The sequence below is a fragment of the Cryptomeria japonica genome, chromosome 1 (genome assembly GCF_030272615.1).
Source record: "Cryptomeria japonica chromosome 1, Sugi_1.0, whole genome shotgun sequence".
In the NCBI taxonomy this organism is placed as follows: Eukaryota; Viridiplantae; Streptophyta; class Pinopsida; order Cupressales; family Cupressaceae; genus Cryptomeria; species Cryptomeria japonica.
This window is the reverse complement of record NC_081405.1, coordinates 537223643-537250708: the sequence shown is the minus strand read 5'-3', so window position 1 is coordinate 537250708 and position 27066 is coordinate 537223643. Positions and strand designations below refer to the sequence as shown.

General features: G+C 36.7%; 1 protein-coding gene across 1 annotated transcript in view; it reads right to left on the bottom strand.

Moving 5' to 3' along the window:
- The window catches only part of LOC131044972 (golgin candidate 6), a 149244-nt gene that overhangs the window by 110252 nt on the left and 11926 nt on the right, over nt 1–27066 (bottom strand). The window contains exon 2 of the mRNA XM_057978469.2: nt 13093–13148. Within this exon, the coding sequence (XP_057834452.2) occupies nt 13093–13148 (56 nt within the window). The remainder of the gene's footprint in view (nt 1–13092; nt 13149–27066) is intronic.

Genomic DNA, 27066 nt, shown 5'->3' with positions numbered 1-27066 from the left:
AAAACAAAGAGGTTGAGCAATGTTCCAATGCAGTAATATTACCAGAGAATATTCAGGATTTGCACGCCACAGCGACATCTGCTCCACCTGATGAGGATGATGATTAGGCGGGATGCCCTACTATCCTTTTGGAGGTTAGTTTGGGAAAGAATGTATATAATTTGACCAAGGATAATCCTGATGATGATGATGATGTTATTTCGGCATTGAGAGAGCTTGATCGAGAGATGTGTCTCGATGATGGTATGGAGATGGCCACTATTCCTGATTGGCTGATGAAGAGTATGGAGAAAAGTAAGAAGATGGTTTAAGTCCGGCCTATTGATGACATTGATGACTACTTAGCTGGGAGCAATAAGGAGAAAGAACCTAAGAGAGCTGAGATTTTGTCACACATAGCTAGAGATGAGACAGGAATCCGGATTGCACAGGTGCTTGTTCCTATTGGAGTTGTGACGACGGACATTGCTACTCCCATGGATTTCCAGATTACTTCAATTGCCCTTGGTCGTACTACAAAAGAGCCGGAATTCCAGGAGGTTGGTGATACCCTTAAGGCAATTAGTGCGAGATTGGATGGAGAAATAGAGAAAAGAGAGAAGTACGAAGAAGAGAATATCAGGCTTAGAGAGTACATTGCGGGGATAAGGAGTGAGAATCCTACCCTAATTTCCCCTATTGCAATTGATCATGGACTACATTCACATTATGAGGCAGCGAGAGATACACTCTCAGAGGTGGAAAAATGGATTGAAAGCACAAAGAGACAGGCAGATGATTTCCTTACTCAGTTTGTCCAGGCTTTTGATAGGACAACAAGGCTCATATTCAGGATACAGTATTTGGAGGGAGTTTGGGAAGAATTCTGACCTATTCAGGAGAAGACTATTTCACACCTCAGAGCTTTGAAGGAGATTCCCAAGTCCACATTGATTAGGGAGAATGTTGTGCACAATGGAGATAGATATGATTTCCATAGCTGGTATTGTTCATTAACCATGAAGAAATCAACTTATGAGAGCGCACAAATGAGTTGTGCAAAGATGGAAGGATCTATTCATGATATTCAATCGAAGATGCTTGCCTCAATTGAGGAACTATTGGGAGTTGATGTCAGTGAAGCCAATGGGTTACACTTAGCTGAATTGAGAGACAAAATGAAATTCATGTACTTCAATCAGTTGCAGTCTTTGAAGAAGAGTCAAAGAAATGATTTGGTCTCTTTGTTGATTCACGTTCATAATTCGCAAAAGTTCATGCCAGATTGGGAGACCACTTTAAATGCTTGCTTGGATGCATTGGGCATGATTGATTTACAGTAGGATACCTTACCGAGCATTTCCTTGGAGGAGTTAGATTTTGTATTGGCTAGATTCTTGGAGTATGCTAGGAGAGAGAGAGAGATACAGGGCGGAATCTTCTAGAAGATTCCCTATTTGATGACTAGGTATCTTTCTATTGGGCCATATGTTGGTGGCACCCTTTTTTATGTAAAACCTAATTAGGGCAACTCTAGGGTTTTATTGGCATGATCTTGGCCCTTGATTTTGTTTGAATCTTGGTCATCCATTTTGTATGAGACTCTATATATACCTCATTGCCTCTCATTTGTAAGGGAGAGATTTTGTAGGATTGTTGGTAGATGTTGCAGCTTTTGAATATAAATCATTGTTCAACTTGATGGTGATTTTGTTTTTCAAGTGTTGTTTTGCATTCAAGGTTCTCAATTCCTCCAAGTTAGAATAGACTTTTAGATTAGAATTTGCTTTCAATGTTTGTCAAATTGAATGAAAGAATTGTTGATTATATTTGTGTGGAATCTATTAATCCATACCACTAGCCTCTTGCTGATTGTAAGTGCGCCTTGCGTGGTCACTTGGAAATTTATGCAAACTTAACTTCGATTATTACATATCCATTGTTATGCATCAACTTGGATGGTTTCAATGCTTGATGGTAGTAATTTGAATATCTATGAGATACCCCTTAGATGATTGCACTGACCTCATGTCAAAATTTGTTCGACATTCCTAGGCTTAGAATAGATCTCCTAAACCCTATTCCCTTTTGCCTTTTTTTAGAAAGTCATGTTAGAATTGAGTCCAGAACTACATTGCTAAATCCTAAGTTATTTGTACCCCATTCCATATTCATGATAAGCGAAGTTAATTCGACCAATTGTGTAAGTCCCCAAGTGAAAACAGCAATTCACATCGACCATTGAGTTACCCACTTGTCAAGACCTGACTGTAGAAACCTTGGAATCATTTTAGTTGATCTTATCCTTAGCATCTGAGGTGATTTTGTTCAAGAGAGGGTGAAGTACTTTGGTATTTTATTCTTAATGTTATGTGCATAAAACACACATCAACAGAACCCTCGGCTAGATATGGTCTAGGACCGACAAGCCAGTTACTCAGATCTTTGGCTAATGGAATATGGCAGAACAACAGAAGTGTCACTGCAACCCTTGATATACCTCTATGGGGCAATGTTGACGTGTATTTTGTACACTATCAAACACAGAATAAAATACCCAAGGGTACCTTATCCTCTCTTGAGTAAAGCCTCTGATTGCTGAAGATATCGCGGAAAAGGTTCAATCAGGATGACTCCAAGGTTCTTTGCTGTAGGATCTCTACGTGTGGATAAGCTCTCTGTGGTATGATGTGATTTGCTGGAATCACAAGGGGACTTACACTTGATGACTGAACTTCTGATTTGCTTTGAATATTGCTGGAACACAGGCTCTTACTAGCTTTGATTTGGAAAAAAAAGGAAAAAAGATGAGGGCGAGGAAAGAATCTAATCCTAATACTAAGGAATGTAGGAGCAATGATTGATCTTTGATGAAATTCTATCTAAGTCTTGTTTTGACATCCCAGGACCATCTCCACAAGGTTAGTACGATCTTCGAAGGAAAGCTTTATGATGTTCAAATCATCACTGCAGGCATAGACACCATCAGGTTGATGCATATCAATGAAGAAGCGACAATTGAAGTTAAGCTTAAGCTAAATGATTCCAGTTGACTACACAAGGCAAGTCTGCAATCAACAAACTGCTAGTAGTATGGATATACGAATTCCACCATCAATCAAGCACATTTCTTCCACTCATCTAATAACATGAAATCAAATATGAAAAGTATAGAGACCATGCAAATTGTCGAATCGACCCATAAATTTCACCATTTCTTCAATGAAGTTACAAGTCTCCTACAACAACATCTTGGCAACAATCTTTGCCTTCTCTCTCTACTCTATTCTAATTGCTATTCTAATCACCTTCTAACTACTCTCTATTCACTAACTCCTTTCTAACTGCTTTCTATCTATATCCTTTACAAAATGAAGAGTCGGGGCTTATATAGTGCCCTCAATACAATTCGATGGCTTGGATCAATTCGAGATCAATGGCCAAGATTTTACAATGAAAACCCTAATTAGGGTTTGTTACAACCATTAAATAACATTTAATGCTTGATCAATGAAATAATTGTATTGCTTGGACACATGTCCTCTCTGGAAAATTCCACCAATGGATAGTCGGGGTAGGTGCATCGAAGTTTGTGCCACCTTCCATGAGTTAGGTACATTGAATCTGGACATGCTGAGGGGGACCAATCCGACTGGAGGAGTGATGACTAGGATGCCAACTCGTCTGACACTTGTAGCTTGGTATATCTTCAATTTGATGTTGTTGAGAAGCTAGCTTTAATTAACTCATCTGGAACTATCTGCTTCTTCAACGAACCCTTGCTCTGACTTCTTGTGTCCTTGATGTGCAGGATGATTGATGTACCTCGCCTTGGAATGCTGGATTGGAGAAGTCGCCCTTGATGACGCTTGACTGAAGAAAGCCATCCTTGTCGATGTTAGACTGAAGGAGGTCGCCCTTGTCCTTGCTTGATCTTCTTGGAGGAGACCATCCTTGATCTGGCTTGATTTTCCAACTCTGGGATCTCCATTTGATGCCTACACAAAATATTAAAGTTAGTCTTTTGAGCATCAAACCTCAAAGCATGAAATTTAAGACCTTTCAAAGGTAAAACTTGAGATATTAATTTGAAAAAAGTCATGATAAATCAAGAACTATACATTTTCAAATTAATCATGAATGGAAATTGGATCTTCAAGACTTAGACTTTACAAAATTGCAATGGGATCACAATAAGTCTTGAATAAGAACTTCAAAAAAGTAATTCTTCATACCTTCCCTTGAGTATTTAAGTAAAAAACCTTGAAAAATGAAGGAAGAAGACCGGATTTTGTTGGGCAAGATTTATAGTCCTTCCTTGGATGAAGTATGCCTCCTCTAGTTTGAAAAAGAATAAACTCCACTAGCCTCTTCAAAAATCTGGAAATTCGCCTTCAAATGGGCTAGCTTTCGCACCTCCTTCCTTGCTCCTCAAATCGCACTTGAAATAATGAATGAATGATTAAAATTGCTCAAAACACCCCTACTATATAGGGCGCTCACCACTTCATCTCTCCATAGGCCGACTTGGCAAAAAAGGCCAAAAAATAAATAAATTTGCAAAAACAAGAGGCCGACCTAATAAAATAATAAAACATGATACCTCAAGCACCCCATTTTCAATTTTAATTTAATAAAAATTAATTTTAAATGCCTTAATAATAAAAAATCGATTTTTTGAGGCTCAAAATTAATTTATTAAATGCCATGCGCCTTTATTAAATGCCAATTTAATTTAAATTTTTTCAAATATTTTGAAATTGGTGATTTTGGCATTTCATGCGATTTGGAGGACATCAACGTTGGGATATGGCAAAAAATAAAGAATGCTAATGACTTCACTCTGGTCCCTTGGAGAGGGACAGGAGCACTTTTTCATTTTTAGGCTAGGATTCTCAATTTTTTGAAGTCAAAGCTTCGTTCACCATGCTTTAAAGGATCCTTACCATCTCACACAACTTTGCCTTAGCATAATCTCGGAGGGAATTTGTTGTTTTCATAAAAAGTGCTCTGGTCCTTCAGTGAGGGACGGGAGCACTTTTGAGTCCATGTGCAAATTCTTGATCACATTAATCTTCAATTTACCCTCAAGGCGTAGAATATCACATTTCACTCCATCTTGAGCCTTGGTAATAAAAATATCCTTTCAAAATGCAAGGTAAATGGTCATATTTGGAAATTGCGCCCTAGTCCCTTGGTGAGGGACGGGAGCACTTTTGCCAGTTATCGTCAAAATTTGCAACTCTCGCATCTCAATTCCACTTCAAGGCATTTTAAACACTTTTTCAAACTTTCGCCTTGGCCTCAATTTGTCCAAAATTGGCGAGAAAGGCTAGATAACATGTTAAGTGCTCTGGTCCTTCAATGAGGGACAGGAGCACTTTTTCAACTTCAAGCTTATCCGTCCTTTGCTAGCTTCCCAAATTATCTTCAATGGGCTAATCATGTCCTCTTCCATTCATTTCAATCACAAACTTGCCTTGTCTTTGCAAGAGATTCACACTTTTTGGAAAATCGCTCTGGTCCCTTGGAGAGGGACGGGAGCACTTTTTACATCTTGGCATACTTCTTTGTTCTTTAAACCTCTCAATTGCGTCTAAGGCATAAAACATCATTAGTCCTTCCCATCCAAGTCAAGTTTTGCCATAAAATATCAAACAAAGAAGAGAAACTTGAAAAAGTGGCATGGTCCTTCAGTGAGGGACGGGATCACTTTTTGTCATTTGGGTTGATTTACTCCTTTGTGAACCTCTTAAATTATATTCAGTGGACAAAACATGCCTCCCTTGACCTCTTCAAATCATAAAATCACTTTAATCTTGCAAAGGCAGTGCAAATTTGAAATTCAAGCTCCGGTCCTTCAGTGAGGGACGGGAGCACTTTTTGCCCTCTAAGCCAAATTGTCTCACTTTTCACCTCGAAATTCCTTTGCTAGGGAAGATTTCATCTTACTTCATGCTATGAATAAAAGTTAATGTCCAATAAAGGTCTAAAATTGTGCATATAAAGAAAAGTGCTCTGGTCCTTCAGTGAGGGATGGGAGCACTTTGCCTTGGTCCCTTGGTGAGGGACAGGAGCACTTTTTCCTTTAACCTTCAAAATTCACCATTTTTGTGCCTTCAAAATCTTCAAAAGTATCAAGTCATGTCCAATTATCATTCCGGAAGACCCTGCACAAAACAAAATAGAAAAGTCAGTGACAAATATGCATAAAATAACATTTGTGCTCTGGTCCCTTGGAGAGGGACGGGAGCACTTTTGTCCTTTCTGGCTAAAATATTCAAAATTTAAGTCTCCAAACATTTCACAAGGCAGAGTTAGGTCATCATCAAGGTCAGGAATCAGTTAGCAAGCCCTCGCAAAATAAGAAATTGCACTTAGAATGAAATTCGCCCTGGTCCCTTGGGGAGGGACGGGAGCACTTTTGCTGTTTCAGGTATCATCTTGCCTCCGAAAAATGATCAAAATTTACCTAGGCAAGAATACACAATTTCATCTTCAAAATGCTAACACTTAGACCAAATTTGAATTTTCCCTCAAAAACCCTGACTAGACCTAACCTGGGACATATCTGACCTCCTGACAGACTCACCTTACTTCAATAATCAATCCTCGGAAGGATGCTTAATAACTTTCAAAATTTGACTGGACTCAGCTTGAAAAACATCCAAAAGAAACCCCTAAGGTTTAGCCCTAGCCCAGACAGACAACTCACTCATTCAAAACCCTAAAAGCAAAGAGAAGAACAGGCAAAACAAAAGCGAAAAGAGGGCGTCCCCATTTAAATGGGGCGATGTGTGAAAACGTCACAACAGGCAATAAGTGGCCTTTGGCATCATGGCAGAGCTAGAACGGGGATTTAATTCACTGGTGTAAAGTTCACTACATCGTAGGAAGATGGTTATCCATAACTGAAAAACTACAACTAGCACCTCGAATTCTACACTACACTCTAAATTTTGGCAACTGGAGTGTCCACAAAGGCAGGATGACCACCAAATTTTGATGAAGAGCCTCAAATGTTGGCGAGTACCTATAGGATAGCTCTGATTTAGTTTAATACTGAAAGTAGGGTAAGAACTCTTCACTGCAAATAGGAAAATCAATTAGACAAGGTTAGGATTTGGCATCCTAACCTTGTAGGGAACTGAGGGTTTTGTCTCATTTCGCCAATTTGGGTTATTTCACCAGATTTCTAATCGATTTTTCCCAATTCTTGACACCCAACAAAAAAATAAAATTTATAGTAGTCTAAAAGGGGCGCTAGGGCCCAAAAAGTGGTGCCTTATTCAAATTCAAAATTCACTTTACAGCATTATTAAGAATGATCAAGATGCTAAACCACCAAAAATAAGCATCAGGAGCAATTACTTTTTTGTATGATCTCAGGACAACAGAACTTAAGGAATTGATCCCAAAGTCTCAAGCTAAATGATAATATCTGTGATCAATGCAAAAGGTTAAAGGACTTGGAACTGTTGTGAGGTATTCACACATCGCCCCAGTGCAAATGGGGACCCCCACTATTTTCCTGCTTTCTAGGTAGTGTTTGAGTCCTTAGCTATTAGCCTTTGCATTAGAGGGGTATAGGTGATCAAAAGGCCAAGAGTCGGGTGGATAACCTTGTGTGAGGTGTGAAATGAGTGAGTTAGAACCTTCGCTTCATGTGCATACCCTTAGGAACATACTTCATGACCATCACCCTTGGAGCGAATCCCCCTAAAAAGCCTTATTTGAATGTGAATTAGAACATTTGAATGAAAATAGTGAGCATGGCTTTGATTTGAGATCACCTCATTCTTTCGAGCGAAGTTTCCTTCATGTGCTCCATGATAGGAGCGAATTTTGCATTTTAAGCCTTCATGAGGTAAATTTGACATGTTTTGAGAATGAAAGCTTGAGAAATCTAAGGATTGACATTGAAGTGATGAAGGCACATGAGCGAACTTCATGAACTCAACAAGATGAGCGAACTTCATGAGTTGAAGGAGAAGAGAGAATTTGTTTCATTTACTCAAAATAGGATGCCAAACATCCAATAGATCATTTCCTTGTGCTAATTTGATGTCTTAACAAAGAACAACTTTGAATTTGAATGACGAAAGGTAAGTTAGAGGGCTACTTCAAGATTCATGATACATGAGCGAACTTCATAACTGGAGATACGTGAGCAAACTTCAAGAATCCATGCATATGAGTGAACTTCATGATTCAAGGGAGATGAGCGAATTCAATGTCCAAGCACCTAAGAGTGAATGTCATGAACGAACTTCACAAATTATCCTAGATGAGCGAACTTCACAAATTATCCTAGATGAGCAAACTTCAAAAATTGAGGTATATGGGCGAATTTCATATTTGAAGGGAGATGAGCGAACTTCAAGATTCAAGGGAGATGAGCGAACTTCAAGATTTGAGGTAGATGAGTGAAATTCATGTTGGAAGTGGAGGAGCGAAGGAGATTTGAGAGCATTTACCTTGAGTTGATTCAATTTGGAACAAACTTCATGTTCAAACACCCAAGAGCAAACTTCATGAACTCAAGAGTGTTCACCCCAACAATAAGAATAATAACTCTAATTGAAGTCTCAATCCAAAGTTTGAACATTCATTTGGTAAAGTCGCTATTTCCATAGCTAGTGTTCATTTGATTGTCAACCCAGGGACGTAGTACTTGAAATGGGTCTGCACTATATATGCACTAAGTTCCTGTAACAGCTATTATGCATTACTGCAGCAACTAACATTATGCGGAAAAGGGTAAAAGGCTACATGAAGAATTCTGCATAAATTCTTAAAAGTAATGCTGGATAAATTCAATATGGATAAACAAGAATTACTCTGTTCTGGTTTGGCTGCAAGAACAGTCAATGGATCTGTTTCCAGTGGCTGTAGGGACAGTCAATACAAGAACTTCTACTGTTGCTAAAGAAAGAAAACTAATTTTAACAAACACACGAGATCACTCGCCAAGTGGGCCCCCTTGGATGAGTGATACCAGGCTTCCCGAAAAACAACTCTTAAGAGATCAGAATAACATAACTTTTATTCATCCTTTTCTGAAAGTGATTACATAGTTTTAAAAAGAAACTCAAGAATGACTATCAAAAATTCTCTGCTCTATTCTTCTCCTTTTCTGTCTAACTCTTTGGAAGAAGAAGAGCTCTTTATTAAAAAGAAATTAACTACAAAAGACCACACAAATCACGCCCAGAAGAAGAGGCAGATGATTGACTGATAAAGAAGATAACTGGAGCTATGCTGCAGGAAACATGGATCTAAACCGCACCACAGTCCTTACATGTCGCGGCCGTATTTGTAAATTCAATGCCCACTGAAGTTAGACATTGGTAATGTCGCTTGACTGCTCCGCTTACGTAATACCTTGTGCTTGCTCAGGTCCTCTATAGTTTGATCTTCAGTTATCTCATACGTATCCTTTCCTTCATCAAGCGCGATAGGAGAACATCCACCGTGGTATCATTTATTACCTGCACTACAACAGAAATAACATACAAGGACATACATATGCATTTTATCTAATTAACACATCTATTAATTCACATATGATATTACCCTAAATAATCCGCATGGCTACAGGAATAAATCACATGGCTGCAGGAATAAATGACTTGGCTATAGGAATAGACTGGCAAAGATAGAACATGATATAATAAGTTCAAGCTTAACATATGGAATACATATAGTCAACTTCCAATACATTACTACTACTATGCAAACCAAAAGATAACAAAAACTCAAGAATTCTGAGGATAAAAATATAACAAAGAATCAACTCATCAAAGAGGATGAGCAAACTTCAAGAATCAAGGTACATGAGTGAACTTCAAAAATTGGACAACATGAGCGATCTTCACAAATTGGACAACATGAGCAAACTTCAAGAATTGAGGTAGATGAGCGAATTTCAAGATTTAAGAGAGATGAGTGAACTTCAAGAATGAAGGGAGATGAGCGAATTTCAAGATTCAAGGGACATGAGCGAACTTCACAAATCAAGGTACAAGAGCGAACTTCATGAACTCAAGAGGATGAGCGAACTTCAAGAATCAAGGTACATGAGCAAACTTCACAAATCAACCTACATGAGCAAACTTCAAGAATCAAGGCACGAGCGAACTTCATGTTTGGAGGTATATGAGCGAACTTCATGAGAATAAGTTTGAGAGAGAATTTCATGTGATGACCTCCAAATGCAAAGAAATAGTGATTTTGAGTTGAAAGCGAACTTCATAAACTGAGCAGGGGAAGCGAATTTCTTCTAGTAGCCTTCCTCAAGGACAGTTCATCATGTTTGCATCAATAGATGGTGGAAAGGCTCAATGTTGGAACCCATAGAATGGAGATAAATGAATGAAAGTGAGTTCAAAGGCAAGTTAAGTGTAACTTCATGAACATCAGGGGGTGGAGTGAACTTCAAGAGCTCCTCTCTAAAAGCAAAAAACAACTTCAAGTGCTCCTTCATGAATGCGAATTCTCTCTAAATGCGCCTATCAAACCTTCAAACCACATGAAATCACATAATTATATCAAACTAGGAGGTTATATAAAAGGTATATCATGTGTGTTTGATGCTCATTAGTTTGTTTTGCAGGAGATGAAGAAAGAAATCAAGGGGATCATGTTGGAGGAGGATCTAAACAAGTGTCTTAAGGAGGAAATTTCAATGTCAAGGTTAAGAAGATGTCCTCAAAAGGAAAATTTCATCAGCAAATACAAAGATATGAAGGAAGGTGACTATACAAGAACAATTCACATATACAAAAGGCATGATGCACAACATCAACGACATGAAGGGAGTCACAGAGAAGGAATTCCAAAGGAGAGAGGCAGTGGTGACATCAAAAGTTCATTCTTGGGCAGATCAATACTTCAAAACCAAGATCTGTACCATAAACTTCCATGATTGAAGCATTCAAGAGGATACTTTCAGAAGAGTTAATCAAAGATTTGAAGATCATCATCATTATCGCTGAAGCTGGATAATGTTGAGTATCAAGAAATATTCCTTCATGATGATCTATCAAGCCTACAAAGTGCAAGTTAAAGGTGGAATCCTAGTCATCATCCTAGTCACTATCTCTACCAATTGAAGAAATTCCACATCAAAATGTCTAGAGGCAATGTACCTGACTCGCCCGTGATGGCACAATCTTCGAGGCACCTACCCTTATGATCTATTGGTCATGCCAAAGTGTTGTAATTATTTCATTGGCCAAATTGAGTTTGTTGTAACAAACCATAATTAGGGTTTTCATTGTAAAATCTCGGCCATTGATCTCAAATTGATCTAAGCCATTGAATTGTATTGAAAGCACTATAAAAGGCTCAAGTTTTTCATTTGTAAAGGTTAATAGTTAATAAATAGTGAATAGAGTAGTGAATAGTGAATAGAGCTAAGAATAGAATAGCAATTAGAATAGAAGTTAGATTAGGAGAAGGCAAAGATTGTTGCCAAACCTTATTGTAAAGAACAATAGATTTCATTGAAGTTATGGTTATTTTGATTTGTTGCTTCAACAACTTGCATGATCTTTACTTCTCAATTTACTTTCAATGTTGATTAGATTGAATGGAATGATTTCTTGAATGCATTTGTGTGGAATCCGTTTAGTTCATACCACTACCTTCTTGCTGATTGTAAGTATGCCCTGCGTGGTCAACTAGAATGATATGAACCTAACCTCAAATTGTTATGCGTCCATTGTTTATGCATTAACTTGAATGATGAGCAATGTTTGATGGTAATGATTTGAACATCTTTGAATTGTCCTTAGAAGATTGCACTGAGCTTGTGTCAAATTGTTCAAGTTGATAGTGAGACCTTGCCTAGTAGGATTCCATCTAATCATTCACCCATATTCTTACATTCTAGACCTTAGAATAGACTCTCTCAACCTTTTCCTTTTGCATTTTTTCAAACTCAAGCTAGTTTAGGATAAAACAAAGCATCACAATATTGAAATATCAGATGATCGAGTTCTAGCGATTCAAGCATTCGATAATTCAATGTAAGTCCCCTTGTGATACCAGCAATCACATCAACCAACTGTGCTTATCCACACGTCGTGACCCGACATACAAGAACCTTGGAGTTGTCTCAAGTGATCCTTAAGCTAATCTTCAGCATTTGAGTAACTTTGTTCAAGAGAGGATAAGATACTTTTGGGTATTTTATTATGTGTTTGCATGTGCATAAAAAACACATCAAAAGGAACCAATTAAATGTTTTCAGCAAAACTGTTTCAAAAGAGGATATCTTTGACTCCACAATAAAGAGTTTGTCAAAGTCATGTGAGAGTTAGATTACAAGTCTGAAAGTAGATTAGAAGCTAGGCACCACAAAGTTCAAAGAATTGGAAGAGTCACTACTCCATAAACAGATGTTATAAGATCAATGGTGAAGAAGAAGCCTCAGGTGCCTTTGCCACAAAGTATAGATGGCAAAAGGTCTCAAATTAAGAAAAATATATTTTAACACAACATCAAGAAATAAAGAGTTATTCAAAGGTGTGACCAGCTATTACTGTGGCAAATGAAGAACACTTCCCACAATCCTAAGGAGTAGCTAATTGAAGGCATGACCAGCTATTGATGGCTGCATACAAAACAAGCATGGCAAGAAGTGGATAAACATGGCAAAGCACTCAGATTATTTCGTAAATTAAAAGGGGGACAAACTCATTGTATCTGTATACCAGATAAGGTACGTAAGATGAAAAAGTCTGGCAAATAAATTATGGTTCCTCATGCCGCATTACTGGTAATGAGGCGTGGCTTCACAGAATCAAAGAAGCTGAAGTAGATCAAGAATGCATTGCAAATAAGACAGGATTGCAAGTCAAAGGAATTGGCAAAACTCCCATGCAAAACTTGAAGCAAACTTAACAAATCTGAATTTAGAGGTATATTAAAAATTAAATGATTTGTAATACATTTTGTTTGTTGTATAAACTCATAAGATTTATTTTGGTGTATATGCTTCACACAGGCATAATGAATAAAGCTGTCAGATAGGTGGAGTTATTAAATGCTATGAGAATTATAATTTGGCAAGTTCTTTTCAAAAAATATATAGAATGGCAATGATACCTATCATCATCTTCGGATCCATGATCCCCACTTCCAAATGCAAGTCCTCCAACCCCCTGCATGGATTTCACATTTAATAATAAGCAATAAAACATGTCTTAACAGAGAGCCAAAGAAAAAAAATTACTAAACTAATAACTATAAAGTAATGCAAATAACTTCCTCATCAAAAAAGGGGAATTATGGCCTACTTTTGGAAGCTTTCAAATGCATACCATACAGATTGATCATTGTAAAACTTATGAATTAATATAATTCAACGTGAAATGCAATTGAAATAACCATAAAACTAATCTGACGAATGCATGGTTAACACCTAGGGTAACTTATCTTATAGGAAACTGCTTTGCAAGAATTTAAATCAATACTAGTCACATCTTGGATACCACTTGCAGCAATTAATGCATGTGAATGCAGAAGGAAATGCAAAGGGAGATATCCTGCTCATTATTCAAAGTTGGCTTGCATTATAGGAAAGAGTTGTTGAGCTTCAATATCCAACAAAACTTGGTAAAAGGACACCACCAAGATGAAAAGGAGTATAAAGAAATAGATAAGTGGGAACCTATAAACACCAAATTCTCTCCCTGATATTTGCAACCCGACTTTATTTGATTTACCAACAGATTCTTAAGTAAAAGACAGATATCGCCAAACTGCATAATTGCAACCTTGACACACCAGAAACAAACAACAATAAAAGCGTACTAATAACTGAAACAAAATAAAGTGTAAACTTGGGAATCCATCCAGAGAAACTCTAGAAAATAAAGTTACATCATACAATTCAAATTTCAAACTGTGAGCTTGTGGAAACAACTGAATTTCAAAGCACAACTGATTGGATTGAGTGGAACAAAAAATGTTGCCATTCATTAATAATCCATCAAAAATCATTCCAATATATTAATGAAAATTTGCAGGTAATTGCAGTAGTCAGTAGCAAACCAAGTCAAAAAGGCACAAAAAATTATGAACAAACAGTATTTGCAATTTTTCAACAATAACACTCATGATTTGATAAATAGATCAACCCTACCAAATTTTTCACTATATATTCCAGTAAATCGTGATCATGATTTTATTACAAAAAACTGTCAAGAGCACATTTAAATCATGAATTTTGTTGAGTTTTTGTCAGGTTTGATCATTTTTTTAGGTTAGACAATGTTTTCAATGTGAATTTATTGTTTTGTCTGTTCTTATTTCCATGCAATTATTTTGACAAATGAGATTTTTTTTTAGCTTTTTTTTTCGAAGTTATATAATGCAAAGCAAGGTAAAAAGTTCTAACAACTTTGTGCCCCAACATTACAATTTCATCCTCATCAATTGCAAATTTTTTCAACAAAATTTCTTTATATTTATTTTTTGAATTACAAAATCAATATGCCCTACCTTTTTGCAAAAATGGCCCCTAACGCTTTTTTAAACCAAGAAAGCCACAACCCTAACTCTAAATGCCATTTTTTAGCATTTAGGATTAGGATTAGGGTTTTTATTAGCAAAAATAGCCTAACCCTAAAACAAATGCTCAGTTTTTTCAGCATATATTGTTAGGGTAAGGCTTTTTTTTTGTTAGCAAAAATGGCCTAATCCTAAGCCTATGCATTAAAAATTTTCAATGTTTAGGATTAGGTTAAGATTTTTAAAAGGCCTAACCTAACCATAAATTCTGACTTTTTCCAACATTTAGGCTTAGCATTTTTAATGAATTATTTTCGTTGTTCGCAGTTAGGGTTTTGTTTATTGCATAACATTATACATGTTATGCTTGAAATTATATCATAGTAAAATACTTACATTTGAAAGGGATTCGATATACTCAATTACAAAATATTAGTCCTTATGCTCCTCTATAGTGCATCAAACACAACATTTAGCAATATTACCCTCTAGTATCTTAGGAAGAGAAGCCCCAAAGATATATATGAGGGCTATGGAAGTTGAGTGATGAGAAAACTACAAATATTTTTCCCTACAATTATCTTCTGCTACATTTCTTCTCTCCCTCTCTCTCTTTCTTCTTCTAGTGATTTTTCATTCAGCCATAAATCCAACACAAGGAAATTGCAGAATGACAGAGCAAGCATGCCTACACACTCTAAATTACACCTTGTGAGCAAGTATGCCATAGACAAACTCAAGACCATTCACATGCTATTTCTTTCGATGTCATTGCTCTCTCATACCACTCTACTTTCATGTACCTCTCTCTTCCATTTACTACCACTCTTCCTTTACTTCAGGTATATAGGTACGTGAGATATATTAGAAGGTGGTATATTGAGAGTTTTGGTGTATTTAGCGAATCACTCTTCCATACCATCACTTTAATATATTGGACAATTTAACATTGCCATCTAGGTAAATCACAAGTCTAGAGCGATAAGCATTTCTTATCACCGTGATAAGGCAAAAATTATTACCTTCAAACATATGAAAGACTTAATTCGAAAAAATGTTGATTTGTTCATAATGCAATGTGAGAAAGACTTTACATGGACGTATTGGGCAATAGTCTCAACTAGAAATGAGGTGAAATGCAATTTTTGCAAGTTTATTTGCAATGGAGTCGTATGCTACTTTAAATAGCATTTGGTGAGGGAGTCAAAGCATGATATAATTCCTTGCAAAGAAGGCCCTATAGATGTCACACATCAAGCACAAATGGCTCTAAAGTCATTTTCAAATAGTAAGGCCAAAAAGGCAAAAAAGGGGGTAGAAGTGAGTTATAGTTCTTCAAATGCCAAGGCTCAAACATTGGATGAGGCACAACCACCACAGTAAGCTTTGGGAATATAAATCTATAAGGAAGCAAGGTATGCAGAAATAGCTTCCTATAGTAATCTTGAAAGGAGTTGTTGAAGTTATAGCTGCGATAGAGATCTAAGATGCATATCTATTCTCCTCTCCAACGTCTCTTATTTATTTTGTATCTCAATCATCTATATTATTATTTGTCTCCGTCTTGGTGGCTTTAGTTACCTTTATCTCTCTTGTACCGTTTCATTGGCTTCCATTTTCCTCTCAAAATTCTTCTTTGTTTATACGATCGCTTTGAGGTTGTCGGTGAGATGTCTATATGGCTGTCGGTGAGATATCTATGTGGCCGTCGGTGACTTTTCCTCTACCATCATGGAGTCTTTTCATTTGCAATTTGATTCATTATTTAGATCGCTCTTCTATTTTCGTGGAGTCTTCTTCTTCGGCAGTTTGAGAATCATATTGTGGGCTTATCATTTTGTCTCATAGCAAGTTGAGAGTAATGTGTATGAATTTTGTCATAACAGATATTATATTTTTTCTCTGTTCATTGTCATGATTGATTTGTAGAAAATCAAACTTGTCTTAGTGTGATTGATAGTAACCTGAAACTATCAATAGTTGTACTCATTTTCAGAGATTTAATAAAATTCATTTTTGAGTGGGCTGGGTTTTTCACCCTCAGGTGGAGGGTTTTCCCAGGATAAAGTTCTTGTGTTTGTGTTGTTCATAAGTTTAGTTTTCTGCTTTCTATTTATTTTGGTTCAAATTTAACATGGTATTAGAGCGGGTTTAGAAGATTGATCCAGAACCAGAATCTTTAAGTTCTTTATTTCTTTCTTTTGTTTGCCTAAGTTATCCATAATGGTGAACGGATTGAAAGTAGAAGATAGACTAGATGGGTCATCAAATTTCTCTTCTTGGAAATTTAGAATTCTGATTACTCTAGAAGAGAATGATCTCCTTGACTATGTCTCAAAAGGTGTAGAAGAACCTTCTGCTAATGCAAAGAAAGTTCAATGGAGAAAGAATAGGACCATGGCTAAGAAAATTCTGATTGATTCTGTTAAGGATCATCTAGTTCCTGTTATTTCTAAGTTGGGTTCAGCCAAAGAAATGTTTCAGACTCTGAAGGACCTATACGAATTCAACAACACCAACAGAGCTCTAGCCCTGAGACGTCAACTGCTGCATGTTAAAATGGATAAAGAAGAATCAGTTGTTTCATACTTCATGAAAATTACAGAGTTAAAGGATCAGCTCAATGCAATTGGAGAATCTTTTGCTAATAAAGACTTGGTGATGTTAGCCATGAATGGACTTCCCAACTCTTGGGAATCTTTCATTCAAGGTATTAGTGGGAGAAATGATCTACCCAAGTTTGATCGGTTGAGAGCTGATTGTATTCAAGAGGAATTCATATTGGAGGCGAGAGGTATTGGGCGTAATCATCATGATATGGAAAATCAAGTCCTTGTTACTCATTCTTCTATGGAAAAAGGCAAAAGAAGAAAGAGGGATAGAGACAGAGAATCAGATCCTGTTTCAGAACTGAAAAAGGACTTATCCCACATTCAATGTTATAGGTGTGGCAAATATGGTCACATTGCTCGAGATTGCAAATTCAGGTCTTCTCATCTAGCTTCTTCTGCAGAAATCAACATAGGGACACCTCAGGAGGAGCCAAGGTCTAATGTAAATTCAGAAGGCTTCTTATTTTAAAATGAGAATGACATTTCAGCTTCAGAGGGAGCCTGACATTCCATCTTCAGAGGGAGTCTGACATTTCAGGAGCCTCATTGTCTTGAAGATTTTGTTGATGAGTTCTCTACAAGAGAAGTTCGAGGTGAAATCCCTTGTTAATGAGTTCTTCTCTGTGAGAGAAGTTCGAGGTGAAATCCCTTGTTAATGAGTTCTTCTCTGTGAGAGAAGTTCGAGGTGAAATCCCTTGTTAATGAGTGAACTCTGCGAGAGAAGTTTGAGGTGAAATCCCTTGTTCCACCCTCTAGGAGTAGCTATGGTGGATCCAGCCTCTGGGAATAACCATGGTGGAAGTCATGCGTGTGACTCTATGACTTTATTTTCTGTTTTCTTATTCACCCTCTAGAAGTAGCTATGGTGAATATTGTTAAGCTGAGATAACAATTTTATTGAATAAAATTTGTGATCAGACTCTGTTGACTTTCTTTGGTTGCAGCTGTATATACCTATCATAAGATGACGAAATGAAGATCTCTCTCTTGCTAAGAGGGAGTGTTGAAGTTATAGCTGTGATAGAGATCTAAGATGCATATCTATTCTCCTCTCCAACGTCTCTTATTTATTTTGTATCTCAATCATCTATATTATTATTTGTCTCTGTCTTGGTGACTTCAGTTACCTTTATCTATCTTGTACCGTTTCATTGGCTTTCGTTTTCCTCTCGAAATTCTTCTCTGTTTATACGATCGCTTTGAGATTGTCGGTGAGATGTCTATATGGTTGTCCATGAGATGTCTATGTGGTTGTCGGTGACTTTTCCTCTACCATCGTGGAGTCTTTTCATTTGCAATTCGATTCATTATTTAGATCACTCTTCTATTTTTGTGGAGTCTTCTTCTTCGGAAGTTTGAGAATCATATTGCAGGCTTATCATTTTGTCTCATAGCATGTTGAGAGTAATGTGTATGAATTTTATAAGAACAGTAATATTATATTTCTTTTGTGTTCATTGTCATGATTGATTTGTAGAGAATCAAACTTATCTTAGTGTGATTGATAGTAACCTGAAACTATCAATAGTTGTATTCATTTTCAGAGATATAATAAAATTCATTTTTGAGTGGGCTGGGTTTTTCACCCTCAGGTGGAGGGTTTTCCTAGGATAAAGTTCTTGTGTTTGTGTTGTTCATAAGTTAAGTTTTCTGCTTTCTATTTATTCTGGTTCAAATTTAACAAGAGTAATGTATAAAAAAGTAAAAATTTGATCCAAACTTGGTACAAAAACTAAAGAAATAAATGTATTTATTGATAACACAATAATACCATAACACAATGATTTGTGTGGGGAAAACCCTTTCCAGAGATAAACCCCATACTCCAAAACCTACATAATGTATTCCCCATACTTCAAAACCTACATAATGTATTATCAAATCTGAAAGAGGATTACAATAAACTTGCAATAAAAGTATTTATAGGAGAATTTCACCAGCGATAAACTTCGAAAAAAAATTACACCATTCCACCAACCCCTATGTAACTACAAATTCTCATGCGAAACCACTTCCTCAAGTACCAATTTATAGACAAATCAAAAAGATGGAAACCACAAATGATTTTCGAAAACCACGTTATCATAGTTCAACTACTTGCCAAGGCCCCAAAAAAAACTCAATAAAAACTCGACAACTTAAAAAATTGCTTAAAGTTAATAGAAATGCATTTTTTTTGCAAAATTCAATGAGGAGATGCATCCAATGAGTCAATAAATGATTACACAAAAGAAACAAGCTAAATCTAGATATATTTGATTGATTTAAATGCAAATTGGGTTCAAAATGGCATCCTCTTGTGGAATGTTGATGGTTGATAGACGAAACAAAATGAAATAGCAAATTGTTCTTGTAAAACTAAAAGTAAATACTACATCAAAACATTTTACATCTTTCTCTTCCCAGCTCTAGTGAAAACCAGGGGAGAGATAGAACTAGAGGGTCTAGTCCTAGGAGTCCGATGTGGCTTCTCCACCTCGCCAAAATTAAGTTGAGGGTAGCACCCCTCGCAGGGGTCTGAGGGGTGAGAGAGGGGTAGAGAGATAGGTCTAGATCTTGCGGGAGAGAGGAGAGAGTGAGATAGAGAGTGGTAGAGATAGGGAATAGAGGATTAGTGATGGGGAGACGGATAGGTCTAAAATTTAGGGCAGATAAAGTGAGTGAGATAGAGAGAGCGAGAGAATGCTAATGGGAGCCTACCGATTACTAAATTTGACTGTCTGAAAATTTAAAAGATCTTCTAAAACCCTAGAGATTTCAAACTACTCTCAAACATCCTACCAATATATACATGAAATATAACTTAAAGTACTTATACTTAAATGTTATATTTCATGTATATATTTTGATGAAGAAAATGAGACTGAATTGAAAAAAAAAATTAGTTAATTTTTTCACGTGTTTGGGCCTCTCTTTTTTATGTTGTCGAGTTTTTGCAATTTTTTGTGAAAAACTCGACGAGTTTTTCCCAAAAATTCTGCAAGTTTATTTTACGAGTTAATGGCGTAAATACTTGTCGAACAAAAAAACTCACAAGTTTTTCAAAACTCGACGAGTATTCCATCTGTGCATGTTATGATACACCAAAAAGATGGTGCCCAACTTGGGCACAATTTTTCGACACCACCCATGAAAATTCCTTGCCACCTACTAAAAATAGAAAATCAATAAATCATTTGTAACTCCCAATTTGACCCACTCAACGTGGGCCTCCAACTTGTCATGTCATACTATCTCAAAATAGGCACCACATAAAAAACAAAAAAGCCTATCATAGCTTGTCAAGATTCCAAAGTAACTCCCCTATTCTGTCTCTTATGCATAATAAGATATCATCACAACTTGTCATAGAATCCCACAAAAGAGGAGCATTCAAAATCTACTAAATATATCCACCTTGTGACAAAATCAACTAGCACAACAAATGTAATGTCCCCTTCTCATTGATGTACTTCCAGTGGTCCATTGGCCTATTCCTGAGACTCGTAGGCTATGTGGAATGAAGAATGAGGGTCAAACATTGATGAGGCGAGAACTTACTATTTTTAGTAAGTCAAGGGTTGGTTGTTTTGGTGATACTATCCTACTGAGCTCTCCATGCTCTGTCACTGGGTGCGAAGATCATGCTTTTCGGAGCAGTAGTTCATGACTTACTATTTTTAGTAAGTGGCAGTATGGCATGTTTCTATTTTTGGCAGTGGACAAGGTCCTGATCCTGTAGCAATTCAGTGGTCTTCCTTGCTCAGCTTCATCCTGGTTTTGTTAATAATCAGTATTGGAGTCATAAGTGATGTAATTAAATATTATTTCCTTATCCTAAGGTTTAATATTTAATTAATTTGATTATTTTTAGTACTGATTAATGACTTTGGAAATCGTGCATAATGTCTCCTAAGTGCTAGGCGAATTGTTTATGTCTGAAAAGGGACGCCAATATTAAAATGGGAGATGTTATGTTACTCAACAAAAGTACTTGCTAAGTCAAATCGTGGTCTTTGCTTTCTTAGTGTGGGTTTTGACTTAAAGTATGGCGCCATCCTTGGGTAAATGAAATGCAAATGGGAAAGTTGAATTTGGGCGCATTTGTGAGCATTTGCATTTGGTTTTGGTGAGTTAGAAGTTATAAATAAGAGCCTTGGGCTCTCATTTTGATCATCTTATGAAATTGCATCGTTATGCTGTCGGATTGGCGATTGAACAATCTGAGCTTCGAAGTGTGGCTTCCTAGCTAAGTCTCAGTTTCGTACTTGGAAGATAGTACCTAGCTGTGTCCTTGTATTTCCAGTGTTGTTAGTGAGGGGGTTGCAGATTGTGGAGTGTTTTATGTGGGATTGGAGTGTTTTCTGGTTGCTGGTCGCGGAGCTGCTGAAACTATATTTTGCTCATACCTCTTGGCCAGGCGATTCCATCATTCTAGGTACCGGCTCATCCATCTTTCCTGCCTTTGGCGATTCATCTTGTAAGTTTTTAGTACCTTGCATTGAGTGTGGAGTTTTATAATGCAAATCGAAAATTCCTTGGTTAGGTGTTGGGCTTAGGGAGTGCATTGGGATGCGTGCTAAATAAATGAGAGTGTTTTGATAGCTTCCTTTGGGTTTGTTTTCATTGCTGCAGGTATAGTATTGGTTTAGAACTGATTTGGGGTGAATTGGGTGAGAAATGAGAGAGTTATGAGTGTTTTAGTGAGTTCATAGGCTGCTGGTTTTACATTTTCCAGCCTGCAGATTTGATGTTGGCAGAATTTCATGCTATTTATTTTGGATGTTCAGCATTGCTCTTCTACTCTCACTCTCTCTGTTATTGTAAGGTTATGTAGTAGTACTACTAACCATTCTGGCTTGTAAACTCTCATCCCACTGAAAAGTGGAAGAGGTTGACTTGCCGCCTATTTCAGTTAAATTGTAATTCAGTCCTCCCGCTACATAAGCCGTCGAGTGATGATTGGTTGTAATGTTCCTCCCACTGCATAAGCGGTTGAGTTGAGTTTATTTGTAATTCAGTCCTCCCACTGCATAAGCAGTTGAGTTGAGTTTATTTGTAATTCAATCCTCCCACTGAAATACCGTGGTTGAGTGATTTGTGTTTGTTGTATGTTTCTCTTGGCTGGTTTACCGCCAAGTTCTTGCTTTCCCGCTAGATAAGTGGAAGGGGCTGGCTTGCCGCCCATTATTGCATTCATTACATCTTTTCAGCAGATTTGAGATCTAACGATCCCCTATTCACCGTATGCTCTCACCTTCCCATGTTGGGCACTTGGTGATCAGAAAGTGGAAGGGTTGCAATTTTCAGCAAGCTTTGAGTTTATGTTTTCTAACCTTAACGGGTTATCTGTTGGTTGATGATTATTATTGGTCCTAAAAACAAAACAAAAAAATATCTGGGATATTACAACAAAGTACTAATACATGGCATCATATGCCTTACAGAAATTACATCGCCACATTTGGGGTGGAGCACAAATATTAATTAAAATAAAATATAAAATGTGTCAAATAATTACAAGAAAAGGCCAAATAATAAATAAATTAAATCAAGCACTTGCAAAGGTTGAGAGATCTTAATTCCCAACATTCTCTCACTTATCAAATACCTTACAAGAGCCTAGGGGTAACATGCCATCATGGAATCAACTACTAGGGGCCAAGAGGCCCATAGACTCTAAACACCATCTAAACTTATCTGTGTTCACAAGTTTAGTCAATGCATCTACAACATTCATCAAAATTTCTACCTTTTCCAACTTCATCTTGCCATCCTTGACCTTGTTTCTCACAAAATAAAACTAAACATCTATATGTTTCATCCTCGCATGAAAAGTTAGGTTCTTTGTAGGCAAATCGCACTCTAACTATCACAATAAACTATAACTACTCCCTACTTTAACCCAATGTTTAAACAGTGTCACTTAACCCAGACTTATCTGCAAGCATGTGTTGTTGCCATATACTCTGACCTTTGTAGTGGACAAAGTGACTACAACCTATTGCTTACTCATCCACTTTATAGCACCATTGCATAGAGTTAAAAAATAAGTATTGGTGGATCTTGTATTATTGACATCACCAACCCAATCTGAATCCACATAACCATGAATATCCACGAAATATTTGTCTCTTGTACCATGAAAACACGAGGTACCACACAAATATCTGGAGGCTTTTAACTACATCTCAATGAGCTCTTCTAGGATTAGACATATATTAGCTAAGTACTCCCACTACTTGGGCAATGTTTGGTCTTGTACAAATCATAGCAAACATTAAACTTCCAACTACACTCTGGTAAGGCACAATACTCATGTTTCTCATCTCCAAAAAGGATGTACGACAATGTGTAACATATAACTTCATTCCCACTACAACAACACCACACAATGATCTACAATATTGCATGTAAAACCTCTATAAAATAAATTGACATGCATACTCTGGCCAAGCCATAGCTTTCTATTCTCTCTATATCTTTTGATTTCCATCATGAGAATGTGTTTAGCCACACTGACATCTTTCATTCCAAACTTTGTTGAGAATTAAGATTAAAATTGTCAGATCAAACCTTTCCCATTGCTATAAACAACAAATCATCAATGTATAAAGCAATAACTTCAAATAATTATTACCAAATTTGAAATTAAAAAGGTGATCATATTTAGAACTCTCAAATCCCAACCTCAACACATATGTATCAATTTTTTGGTACCACATCCTAGGACTTTGTTTCGGGCCATAAAATGATTTCTTCAATTTACAAACCAAATTACTTTTAGCTCTAATCACGTACTGCTTTGGTTATCATATAAATATTAGCCTCCAAATCACCATAAAAAATGTCATTTTTCCATCCATTTGTTCAACTTCTAAGTCATAAGCTATAGGAAAGATAATAATAATCAAATGGATGTCATTTTTGTAGCACGAAAAAAAAATCTCACTGTAGTCAACCTCCTCAATCTAAGAGTAACCTTTCACACCCAAATACATTTTGTTTTCTCAATACTACTATCTAAACCAATATTCTTTTGAACATCCATTTGAATCCAAGAGGTTTACATCCTTTTAGGCAATGGTACTAGGGCTCATGTATCATTTTTTCAGTTCATCAATTCTACATCATTCATACCTAATGCATCTTGTACAAATCTCAATTCATCAATATTAGTATTCAAATCAAATATACATCCCCGATTATCAAGTAAAAACCTTTATGATGGTTGTCCACACCTCATAAACCTTCAAACAAGCTAAGTTGGAGGTTCTTCCTCTTCAAAATATTTAAGGATAGTGAACTCTTATCAAATTCTTGTATATCTAAGAGTCTCAATTCAACTTTCTCAAGTGTAGAAGAATAGTGAATCACATCTTTATTTTTTATTTCTTCGGGCTACAAGACAACAAAAAATACTTTGTTTTTTTCTAAGAATAACGCTTCTAATGTATGTCACCTTTTGTGCAACAACATCCCAAAGCTTGCATCATTTCACACCATAACTGTAACCAATGAAGATACATTTAACAGTCTTTTTCTTCAACTTTGTTCACTTCACCCTTGGCACATGTACATATGCCTCACTACCAAAAACTCTGATATGTCTCAATGAAGGCTTGTGACCTAACCATGCCTCCACAAACATTTTATCAACAAGAACTAATGTGGGAGACCTATTGATCAAGTACCAAGAAATGGCAACAACTTCGACCCAAAAATTTTGTTTCATGCTAGCTCAATAAGCATACTCATAGCCGTTTCCATCGGTGTCTTCTTATTCTTTTGCAACTCCATTTTGTCGCAAAGAATACAAAATTCTCTTTTGTTTTTTAATATTGAAATCTTGACAAAATATGTCAAAATCGTTAAGAGCAAAAATCACCACCATTATCACTCCTCAAACATTTAATTTGATCCAATCTACAATTCAACCATTGCTTTATATTCTTTAAAACGATTAAAAACTTTAATTTACTCTCTAGAAAGTAAACCTGTCCTTTTGCTATAATCATCAACAAATGACACATAATAAGAAGATTTCAAAATTGAAGGAACATCAACTAGACCAAACACATCAAAATGAATAAGATCCACAATACCAAAAAGATTATAAGAACTTGAGTAAATATGAACACAATTTTATTTTCCAAAAATATAATACTCACAAATATCATATTCAAAAATACAATCCATCTAACCTTCAACAAGGTTTTTATTTATCAAAGTCCATTGACCCTTTTCTCTTATGTGGCCTACTCTTTGGTGTTATAACATAGTCTTTTCTACAAGTAATTTAGATTCAGCAAAAAGAACACCCTTATATACCCAAAAGCCACAACCACCTGTTAAAGAGGATAACATCTCTTTGCCCAACAAAGTAGCCATAGACTTAGTTTTCACAAAATACTGTTGCACTCAATAGTGCATGCATCAAGCTGAAACAAAGTTCCCAATCTACTACTACTAGCAATCACCATAAGATCTCTCACCATCTTAACACTTGCTTCAGAAAATACCATTTGCACACTTGCATCTATTATTTTGCCATGAGTAAATTAACCAATGTCTATTCGAGGTCATATGAAAAGATGGACCTAAGTAAATTAACCGTGCATTCTCACCTACACGAGTGGTCAAAGTTGCAACGAATGGATCACCAACTTATTTCTTAGACTCCGAATCAAGAATCCACCTTTTTCTTTTTTCTTCTTTGTACTCCTTTCAAAAGTGACCATGTTTACCGCAATTTCAACAAATAGCTTTGGACTTTCTAGAAGATTTAGATCTCCTCTTAAACTTGGATTACGATTGGTCATGTTGTTTATTGTTCTTGTTGGCAACAATGCAGCAAACTAAGAGAGGGGGGGGGGGGGGAGAGGAGTTACTCAGTTTGCACAAAAACTCACTGCAACTTAAACCACAAATCAAATCTGATAATTAACAGTTAAAGCATGAAACAATGCCACATCAATAACACACATAACACCAAGATTTTTGACGTGGAAAACCCAGTTAAGGGAGAAACCACGGTAGGAACCTACCCACAATGAGATAATACCTTGTTGGGAGTAAATGTGAATATTACAATGGGGAATGCACATGCATTCAGGCACACTGCCTACAACTCACTGCTCAAAATAAGAAACCCAGAAAGGCTACAACCTTTAGGGAAGGCTCATTGCCTTACAAGAAGTCTCACGGACTTACAAAATCATTCAAACAACAATCCGGATTACATGAACTATGAAAGTAGCATCTTCATATGCCTGGGTACTATTTCGGTTAAGCTCACTGTCAAATCTTCTCTACAAAACATTTCTTCGCACAACTTCCCTACTACTGAATGATTGATACAATATTCACACATTGCATGATCACTCTTAATGATTATTACATTTATTTATACAAGTCATCAACCCATGAAATATAGGTCGGCCAAACCCTCAATACAAATAACAAAATAATAACCACACGCTACAACAATACATGCGGACCAAAACAATGTCAGCTAAGACATAGTCTAGACCCAGATCAATACCACAAACACACAACACTTCCAACAATTGCGCCTCGATCATCCGCAACACGCTACAACCACCAAGAATGTCGCATAACACGAAGAACATCACCGGACAAAGAAAATCTTCAATAACGTGCACAATAATCAATGCGGACCACCAATACGCATAGAACATGATCTAGAGATATTCACAAGCAACATGAATTATATCACAACCACCGCAACAACTCGGATTACCAAAATCAACATCATCTCTCTGTCGGAGCTCAAGAACACCAGTATAACTGACTGTCAACCTAAAGGATTTGCTTGTGGATTTCCAAATCATGAACCACTCGAACTGAGGATACACATCAACGTCTTGAATACATCCCACACATCCACAACTAAAGATATAGCAATTCCGAAGCAATACGGAATACAAACCAGAATACCGAACAACACGAACAA